Source organism: Pogona vitticeps, chromosome 2 (assembly GCF_051106095.1).
Source record: "Pogona vitticeps strain Pit_001003342236 chromosome 2, PviZW2.1, whole genome shotgun sequence".
In the NCBI taxonomy this organism is placed as follows: Eukaryota; Metazoa; Chordata; class Lepidosauria; order Squamata; family Agamidae; genus Pogona; species Pogona vitticeps.
Window position 1 is genome coordinate 16,691,590 of NC_135784.1, and position 10,343 is coordinate 16,701,932.

The 10,343-nt window shown below is 43.8% G+C and overlaps 1 protein-coding gene across 1 annotated transcript in view; it reads right to left on the reverse strand.

Moving 5' to 3' along the window:
* The window catches only part of LOC140704281 (uncharacterized), a 63,523-nt gene extending 53,502 nt beyond the window's left edge, over positions 1-10,021 (reverse strand). Inside the window, exons 1-3 of the mRNA XM_078388126.1 lie at positions 9,085-10,021; positions 8,518-8,856; positions 422-651 (exon numbers count right to left, since the gene is read on the reverse strand). Of these exons, the coding sequence (XP_078244252.1) occupies positions 422-651; positions 8,518-8,549 (262 nt within the window). The 5' untranslated portion in view covers positions 8,550-8,856; positions 9,085-10,021. The remainder of the gene's footprint in view (positions 1-421; positions 652-8,517; positions 8,857-9,084) is intronic.
* Positions 10,022-10,343: the final 322 nt, after the last annotated feature.

Below are 10,343 nucleotides of genomic sequence, written 5' to 3' on the forward strand. Positions count from 1 at the left end.
AAATGGATATGGCCTAAAGATGCTTAGTAGGGCATATGGTTTATGTAGTCAGGTTTATATGTTAAATGGATATATTCTCTCTGCATATAAGTTTTTGTGTTTGTTTTGTATGTATGTCTGTGTTTAATAAAAAAAGAGGTTTTCAATGCATTCCTATGGGAAATAGACCCTCAACCTACGGACTTTTCGACCTGCAACCACCGTTCCAATACGGATTAAATCCGGAAGTCGAGGGTCCACTGTAAAATGATGAACATGCAGCTTAAGTGAGGCATTGAGTGTCTAAAATACATTCCTGGTTCAGTCACCCAATTAGAAGTAATCGGAAGTTACACATAAAGTTATTATAAAACAGAGAAAGGATGAGTTGTAATCAAGACAAAAGTATACAATGATTAATGTGCAGAGGGAAACCGAATACCTTTGTCCCGACTCCAAGGATGAAAGGCTCCCTGATTCCTCTGTAGAAAAGAATCCGTCCCCTGAAGATCTGGAGAAGCCTCCGATATGCCTGAGGGGAGAGCAGGAGCTTCTTCTCCGTCATCATCTTCTGGGTCCTCTGGGGTCTCCAGCTGCTGCTGCTGCTGCTCACCCGCAAGAAGAGTTCCTGGCCTTCCAGTTATGTGCCAAGCACTTCTCCTCATGAGCCACCTGGGACAACAGAGGAGAATCCTTCTAGGAGTACAATCCTGGCACCAAGCCTAGTCTTGATTAAGCAATCTCATTGCTTCGTATGGAACAATCTCACCAGCTGCTTGTTTTATTTATTTATTTATACATTTATTCATTCATTCATTCATTCATTCATTCATTCATTCATTTATTCATTCTATTTACACCCCACCTATCTGGTTGAAACAACCACTCTAGGCTGCGTCCAGACAGATAAAAACACAGACTTAAACACATATAACAAAAAATAAAAATATACAAAAGTAAACAATTAAACAATAAACAATAAGGAAAAACAATAAGCAAATTCTTCAAGATGGCGAAAAATAGCACATAATAGGTAAAGAAGGAAAAAGATTTAATTGTTATCTGGAGGGAAGGCCTGCTAATACCTCCATGTTTTTAGATTGGTCTTGAAAATACCCAGCGATGGGGCCTCACGAATCTCTGCAGGCAAGTTGTTCCAGAGGCGAAGCGCCACCGCCGAGATGGCCCGATTTCTTGTTTTTTCCTTTCGGCCTCCCTCGGCGTAAGGCTCCTCAGCCTCACCTCCTGACTTGATCGAGTGACCCGGGTAGTTCTTGGTGGGAGAAGGCATTCTGTCAAATATTGAGGCCCTAAACCGTATAGAGCTTTATACGTAAGCATCAACACTTTGAAGTCAATGCGGAACCGAATGGGCAGCCAATGCAATGTGGCCAGAGTGGGTGTGATGTGTTGGTATTTCCTCACACTACTAAGAAGTCTGGCCACCGCATTCTGCACCACTTGGAGTTTCCGCATCAGCCTCAAAGGTAGCCCCACATAGAGAGCGTTACAGTGGTCTAATCTGAGATTACGAGCCCATGCATCAAGGTAGTGAGCGCCCCAACATCAAGATAGGGTCACAGCTGGGCTATCCGCCAAAGGTGAAAAAAGGCGGTGCGGACCACCGACTCCACCTGGGTTTCCATAGTGAGCGTTGGGTCCAGATGGAACCCCAGACTGCGAACTTCACTCTTGGAGGCAAGAGTCACCCCCCCCCAAAAGAGAGAGTTTCCCAAACCACCTACTATGGGGGCGCCCACCCTCAGTACCTCCGTCTTGTCCGGGTTCAGCCTCAGTCCATTTTCCTGCATCCATTGCAGTACGGTCTCCAGGCAGCTCTGGAGGGACAGAACTGTGTCTCCTGCGGTTGGTGAGAAGGAGATGTAGAGCTATTGGTCTCCCTCAACAGGTCATCGTACAGGGCGACTGTAGCAGGCCACTCTCAAGCCTCTACCCATCCAGGCCTATAAGAGTGCTCACTACCTCTCACCAAAAACTGCTGCCACCAACCTATCCTTTCAATCAAAAGGACAAGGGATTCTTTTAAACAAATAAAAAATTTATTGATTACAAGAAATAAAAGTAGTAAATCACTGATGTAAAATCAATTAGTCAATCACTGTTTTACGACACTAGCTCACACAGACTTTTCCCTCACTGACAGGCTCTTTCTCACTTTCTATCAATCCCTCTAATCACTCATCTCTCAAACTGATCTCTCAAAACTCCACACACACACACCTTATATAACTCAGCTCCTCCCACTTCTGCACCACCCTCCGTTCTCTCATTGGCTGAGGTTCCCCTGCCCAGCTGTGATGGACAGGTGAGAGCAGAGCTGAACGCCACAATACCTCCCCCCTTAACAAGTTGTTTTATGGGGGAAAGCTAAAGTGCTTTCCTCTATAAACAACGAGGAGCAATACAATAATACAATTAACTTAATAACAGTAATACATTTGCTAAACATTTTCATAAACATTAAATAAACATCTTACCTGCAAGTCTTATACATTCACTAACACTTACCAAGATCACTCATGCATACACTCAATATTAGAATAAAACATGACAATTATACTTACATACAACAAATCACATATATCAGGGTGTACATGAACAACAAACTTTTAAATACTTTAACCAATTTAAGAGTCCATTTTCTGTCTTCCTCAGTCGTCCGGTCTTCTAGAGAGAGCATCTGCAGAACAGTTCTGAGTCCCTTTAATCACTCGAACCTCAAAATCAAAGTCCTGTAGAAGCAAAGCCCACCTCATCAGCTTGCTGTTGTTAGCTTTGATAGTCCTTAACCACAATAGTGGGGAATGGTCAGTACAAAGGACAAAATGTCTTCCCCAGATGTAGGGCTTAAGTTTTTGCACCGCATACACAATCGCAAGACACTCTTTCTCGATGGTGGACAGATGTCTCTCGCCTCCCTGCAGCTTCTTACTCAGGTACGCCACCGGATGAAGGTCTCCGCCGTCGTCACTTTGGCACAGCACGGCTCCTAACCCGGAGTTAGACGCATCGATAAAGATGATAAACTCGCGCTGGAATTCAGGAGCTCTCAGGACTGGGTTGGTTATTAACGCCTCCTTCAGCTTCCCGAACGCCTCCTCGCAGTTGCTGGACCAATGGATACAGTCAGTACTCTTCTTGCAGGTTAAGTTAGTCAAAGGAGCTGCTATCTCACTGAACTTAGGAATAAATCTCCTATAATAGCCTACCAGCCCAAGAAATGATCTGACTTTCTTCTTGGTGGTGGGTCTAGGCCAATTACTTATAGCTTCTAAATTAGCTTCCAGGGGTTTAATCCTACCTCCCCCTACTACATGACCTAAATACTTCAATTCGGGGCTACCCAGCTGGCATTTGCTTGCTTTCACTGTTAGCCCAGCTGCTGTTAATCTTTGCAGCACTGTCTCTAGGTGACACAGGTGATATCTCCAGGTGTGGCTAAAAATACCTATGTCGTCTATATAAGCTACTGTGAAATCGCTAAGTCCCTGTAAAGTTTGGTCCATAAGTCTCTGGAAAGTTGCCGGTGAGTTTCTTAGACCAAAACTCAAAACACGGAACTCGTATAAACCAAAAGGACTACAAAAAGCTGTTTTCTCCTGGTCTTTGAGGTCAGCCGGGTAGGTGGGGCTCGTCAGCCATGGAAGGCAGCCCATCTAGGAGAAGGAAAACTCCGATTTCAAACCTCCACTGCCTTGTGGCTATATCCATTCATGGAAAAGGCTTCAGGAGTTAACCTCGAGGCAAAATCCGGAGCTGGAGTCCCGAAGGCAGCATGTGTTGTTCTGCCAACTCCTGCGACATTGCTGGAACCAGTTGTATTGGCTCTTGCCTTTCCATTGGACCATTTCAGCAATGTGGAGAGGGGGGATCTGCTGCTTGGGTAACAGCCTATCCTCCATATTACCTTACCCGGGCTTCATGCTCTGGAGAGGACACTCCTCGATTCAAAGCATGTTACCATAGTCTCTTGAGACTGAAGGATGCCTATATATATTTGAGGTCAATTCTCACTTGCCAGAATCCTTTCGTTAGGTCTAGGCAGGAAATATATTGACATCCCCCTATTGTCTCTATTAGGTTGTCTAATCTGGGCATAGGATACGCATCTGGCTTGGTGACATGATTCAGCTTCCTATAATCTACACAAAATCGAACACTGCCATCTGATTTGTCGACCAAGACTATAGGAGCAGACCAAGGACTGGATGACGGAACAATGATGTTTTCTTTCAGCATATCATCTAGCGCCTTGCACACCTTCTGAACATATGGCCCAGTGACCCTATATGGAGTAACTGATTGTGGGGGTGCATCTCCAGTATCAATCTTGTGCACCACTCCCTTTGTTTGTTGGAGAAAACCTGTCGGTACTTTGTTATCAAGGTCCTCAATTCACACTGTTGCTCATGGGAAAGTACAGGGCTGATTTTAATGTCTTCAGGATTATATATTGTTTTCCCCCTTCCTTCCCAATAGGGTAAGTCATGTTTTTCATTATCAGCTTCTTTCATAGCAAACAACACTCTGCTCTCTTCCCTATAATATGGTTTTATCATATTCACATGAACCACTCTCCAGCCTAGTTCTCCATCTTCCTTAATTACATAATTAAGGTCATTCATTTTGGCAATGATTCTAAATGGTCCTGCCCAATTTAATTGTAACTTATTCCCTTTGAGAGGTCTTAGCACGAGCACCTCATCTCCAGGATTAAAACTTCTTTCCCTGGCTTTCTTGTCATACCATACTTTTTGCTTATTTTTCTGCCCCTGTAAACTTTCAGCAGCTATCTCTAGATTTCTTTTCAAAGTGTTCATCAGGTTGTCTAAATATGAAATTACGTTCTCAGGATCAGACTCTGTTATCTTCTCCCAACGTTGTCTAATTAAGTCAAGTGGTCCTCTCACTTTCCTCCCAAACAGCAATTCAAAAGGACCAAATCCTGTACTGTCTTGGGGTACAGACCTATATGCATATAACAGAAGTTGTATTCTCTGATCCCAACTGTAAGGGTTCTCAGCAGAATAGGCCCTAATCATGCTCATAAGGGTCCCATTAAATCTCTCTGTGAGCCCATTAGTTTGCGGGTGATATTTCAAAGGCACCACTAACTGTTTTTGCAGATTGTCCCCCCCTTTCTTGGCGTCCCTTAGAGACTCTCGATACAATAAGCCCTGTTCAAGGTGGAACCTCTCAGGTCTTTCATGGGTTAATTTTGCTTCAGAAATGCTCTCAAAGCATTGTTTCAGTGTAGAATCTGATTTCTGTTTTTGACTGAATGCATTGCTTTGGGAAATATTAAGTGGAAAAATTTCAGCTGAGTTACTACTGTCAGGCATTCCCTTTCTCTGATTTTCAGTCCCTTCCTCAGCTGTCTCTGCTTTATCTTGTTGGGAACGTGTCACAACTAAAACCCTCTACACATGTTCAGAGAGGTCATTGCCAATTAAAACCGCTGCTGGAACCTGAGAAGAAATCCCAATTCTCCAAGGTCCTTCCCATCCCTGGTACCTAAGGTGTACCTCAGCCACAGGCAAAGTGACTGCTTTTTCACCAATTCCCTTTACAACCATGTTTTCCCCTTTTAAGATGTATTTCTGAGGTATTATATCAGTGTGACACAGAGTGACTTGTGAACATGAGTCCCTCAAAGACATGTATTTGTTATCAAAGATATAAATATGGTCCCCAGCTGTTTGAAATAACTCTTGGTTCATTTTAATTAAAAAGCAATGTCTAATCTCGGCCAAAGGTAAATCAGGTTCAATATTATCAGCCTGTGTAGAGAGTTCAGCTTGTGTTGCCATAGCGACTGACTCCTCCCTTGGTGGATTGTTCTGCTCTTGTTGCACACAGTATACTGCCTTAGGCTTGCCTAAATTTACTTTTTGTGGTACAAATTCTTTATTGGGATGCAATATGACCTTTTTCATTACACCTAAAACAGGTTCTAGCGTTCCATTGATCATTCCAAGCACCTTTACCTCCTTTTCCCTCCAAATTTTGTCCTGTGGCTTGGTTTTGGTCTGAGGACTTTCCCACAAAATGGCCTCCAACCTTCTGCTGGTTTTTAAATTGTCCTCTGGGGTACTTATTAGAGTGTTCCCACACTTTTCTCACAACCTTCCCCTCATGACCACTTGATTTTCTGATCTGGGAAATAAAATCCACAATCTCCCCTGCCTCTCTCAAATTTCTCGGTTTCTTGTCCTTGACCCAAAATCTCAGTTTTCCAGGTAAGAGAGAATAGAACTGCTCCAATCCAAAAATATTTTAAGGTCTTCTACTGTCTCAGCTTTTTCCTGTACCAGCCATTTGTCTAAATATCTGGACAGGTTGGCCCCTAAATGAGAGTAAGACTCATCAGGTTTCTTGGTCAGAGACCTGAATTTCTGTCTCAACTGTTCTGAATTTATGCCATACCTGGCAAAAACTAACCTTTTGAATTCATTATAATCTTTAATTAATTCGATAGGCATCTCCGCATAGATTTCTGCCAGTCCACCACTAATTTGGGATCTCAATACTATCATTCTTTCAGAATCCCTCACAGAAAAATCTTCACAAGCAATTTCAAACATCAATAAAAATGATTCTGGATCATCTCCTTTTCTGAAAACAGGGAATTTCTTTAGATCTGCCTTTGATAACTCTTCCCTCAGAATCATCTCTGCCAGTATTGTTATTATTATTGTTAGCCTGAGCTGCCAGCTCTAATCTCCTAAGCTCAAAAGCCATTCTCTCTTTCTCTAATTGGGCCTCCATTTCTCTCTGCCTCATTCTTTCCTCCCTCTCCATTTTCTCTTTCTCCATCTCTATTTTCTCTTTCTCCATTTGTAAGGCCAGTTTTTCTTTCTCCATCTCTATTTTCTCTTTCTCCATTTGTAAGGCCATTTGTCTTTCCTCAGCTTTGGCTTGTCTTTCCTCAGCTTTGGCCTTCATTTCTAGCTCAAATTTCCATTTTCTGAACTCTATTGGGTCTTCCCTGGAGGACTCTCCCTCCTGAGCTGAGGTAAATCCTTCCTCAACATCCCCATTTTCACTATCTGACCCAGCTGCCATTTCATAAGGCACCTGCTCAGCTTTCTTTCCCCTAGTCAAAGGCATTTTCCTTTCCTCAGGCTTCAGATCCAACTTACAAGCCTCGATTTAAAACTACAGTACACTTTTTTCCTGTCAGTGCTAGTCTGTGTTATAAAGTTGCTGCTTCACCAGTGCTGGTAATCTAGCTACAGTGTCTAGGCCTCTGCCTCCAGCTAGGCCTCCCACCACAGACAGAACTTCTCTCTCTGCCTCAGGCCACAAAATCACTCAAAGCCCACAGCTTTACCCTGTCCTAGGTTTAGCTGTCTTGAGTCCTCTCAGCGTATCTGCCCTTGGCTCCGCTTTTGTCCCTTCAGAGTTTTCCCTTAAACTCAGGACGAGCTAGCCAAACTGCCAGAGATTTCTGCCTTGGGCAACTCTCTCCACAGAAGCCTCCCTATCTTAATCCCCAATCTGAGTTTGCACGCCCTTCTACTAGACTTTCTCCCCGTGAGACAAGTCCTAGAAGGTTATCCACGCGCTCCCTCAGACGTCCCTGACTAAAGACCCCTGCTCTGGGTACCTTTCCAGTACAAGGTTTTACTGGATCAATTTGTATCCCACACGCTGGACACCAATTTATATTGTAGCAGGCCACTCTCAAGCCTCTACCCATCCAGGCCTATAAGAGTGCTCACTATCTCTCACCAACAACTGCTGCCACCAACCTATCCTTTAAATCAAAAGGACAAGGGTTTCTTTCAAACAAATAAAAGGTTTATTGATTACAAGAAATAAAAGTAGTAAATCACTGATGTAAAATCAATTAGTCAATCACTGTTTTAAGACACTAGCTCACACAGACTTTCCCCTCACTGACAGGCTCTTTCTCACTTTCTATCAATCCCTCTAATCACTCATCTCTCAAACTGATCTCTCAAAACTCCACACACACCCCTTATATAACTCAGCTCCTCCCACTTCTGCACCACCCTCCGTCCTCTCATTGGCTGAGGTTCCCCTGCCCAGCTGTGATGGACAGGTGAGAGCAGAGCTGAACGCCACAGTGACCAATGCCGTCTCTGTACCATGGTGCAACCTGAAGCCCAACTGAAACAGATCCGGGGCATCTGTTTCGTCCAAGTGTGCCTGAAGCGGGTCAGTCTTGTAGGCTATATATTCCTACCCCCACACCACCCCTGTGAGCTGAGTACTCAATTTACCAACCCCAGAAGGATGGAAGGATGAGTCAGCCTTGATTCATGGAACTGAACTCGGGTCATGAGCAGAGTTTTGGCTGCAGGACTGCAGTTTAACCACTGCACCACGAAGCTCACTATCTAAAACCCCTGAAACAAGACAGTCCAGAGGTGGGAATAGAATTTTCAGACTCCAACTCCCAGAACATTCCAAGAGTCCCTCCCCCACCCCCAAAATCTTGGGAATCCCAGTCCACAAACTCATACCATCGGATGCCTGTAATTCCCTCACCTGTACCAGAACCAAGACTTCTGAGGCTGCATTCTAGACCTTTATTTCGGGCTGCAATGCTTCCTGGGAGTCGCAGTTTTTTGGGAGGAGCCCACCGTAGAGCTGAAAGGGCAAGAGACTAGAATACCCAGAAAAGAAATTGGGCAGGAAATTGAGGCCTCAAATGCACCCTCTGTTGAGTAGTCTTCGAGGGAAATGTAAGTGCGTGAAGAGGGGTGTCTTCAGCCCAGAACTCCACCCTGGGAATTTTCACAGAATTCGAGGAGTTGGAGCCCAAATAAACCAAGCAGCGTCTATCGCAGGTGAAAGATTTCTGTGCTCTGCAATTCAATGGTTTTCCTGGAAAACAGGGAAGGCAATCAAATACAAGATAGATGGATGCAGTAAAGCAGCACAAGTGAATGTTCAGCCTTTAAAATGGCAGTCACCATTTCTTTTTTTAAAAAAATTACTGGCCAGAATGTCTGTACATCATCCACATCATCTCTGCAATCACTATTGCAAGACCCCCATCTCTCTCTCTCTCTCTCTCTGAGAAACTTCTCTTATTCTTTTCCTCTTACTCACCAGGTGACCTCAACAGCCCAGGAAAGTTTGCAAACCAGGTACAGGGAAGCAGCCTGTTCGCAGCTTTGGCTCTCTTTCCCCTTCAATCCCTGTTTCTTTCTGCTGGCGGCTCATTGCTAATTGCAACTCTACTCTTTTCTTTCCCCTTTAATCACTCCCAGGTTTGCGCTTTCTCCTTCAAATTGAGCCAGCTGCCCAGGATTTGCCCTTGATTTTTGAAGGTCTTCTGGGAAGTGTAGTTCAGAACAAAAGGGAGACTCAGGCACAGTGGTCCAGGGGAAATCCTGGGAAAGGCAGGCGGTATAGGCTATGCAAGGATATCAGGCAAAAGCAACAGAAACAAAAGGAAAAAAAAGACATGAATATGTGGCACTTTAAAGACCAATTATGACATTTTAATGTGATCTTCTGTGGACTCATTCACTTTCTCAGACATACGAAAACAGAGTGAAACGCTGAATGAAATATCTGTCCTATAAGCAGAACATTCTAAATCTACATTGGCTCTTGGTGTTGTGCTATGTTCACATGGAGTAATTTATGGCTTATGCTGTTGTCAAAAAAACAGTGGTTCCCAATCTTGGGTAACTCAGGTGGTTTTGGACTTCAATTCCCACAAGTCTTCAGCACCAGCTGTGACGGATGGGGTTTCTGGGAGTTGTAGTCCAAGAACACCTGGGTGACCCACTGGTCTAAAAACAAACAAAAAAGAAAATAAAACAATAATGTGGAGGTATTTTCTATCAAATTCCATGTATTAATAAAATCTGCTCATCTCTTCCTTCAAAAAAATATTTCATCTAAATATATTGGCTGAGTTTGTTTCTTGGGGTGAAGGCAGTTGAAATATATCCTTCCCCCCCCCCCCCAGAACAGAGGGTGGCACTAAAAAACCCAGGGAATGGAGGGTGGACCAGCGTTATGAGAAGAGTAATTTCCTCATGTTTATGGAGAGCTTTTTCTGTGTTGAAAGCATTTGTTTCATTGCCATGGCAAGGGGGCAGGAAAAAGTAACCTATCTTCTGGGTTGAACATTTTAAATCCACTGCATTTGTTCCATGTGGAAGAAAAGCTAAAAACCGATTCTCATTCCTGTTGCTTCTACCACAGTGGCAATGAGTTCCACCACCAGAGCTTCTTGGTGAAAAGATTCCTAATATCCTTCCACACCCAACACAGGATTTGGAGTTACAATCTTCCCTCCTCTCCCCCTTTTCTTCAGCCTGCCTTGTTTGCATTCCTATCCATGTTTCTGGGAG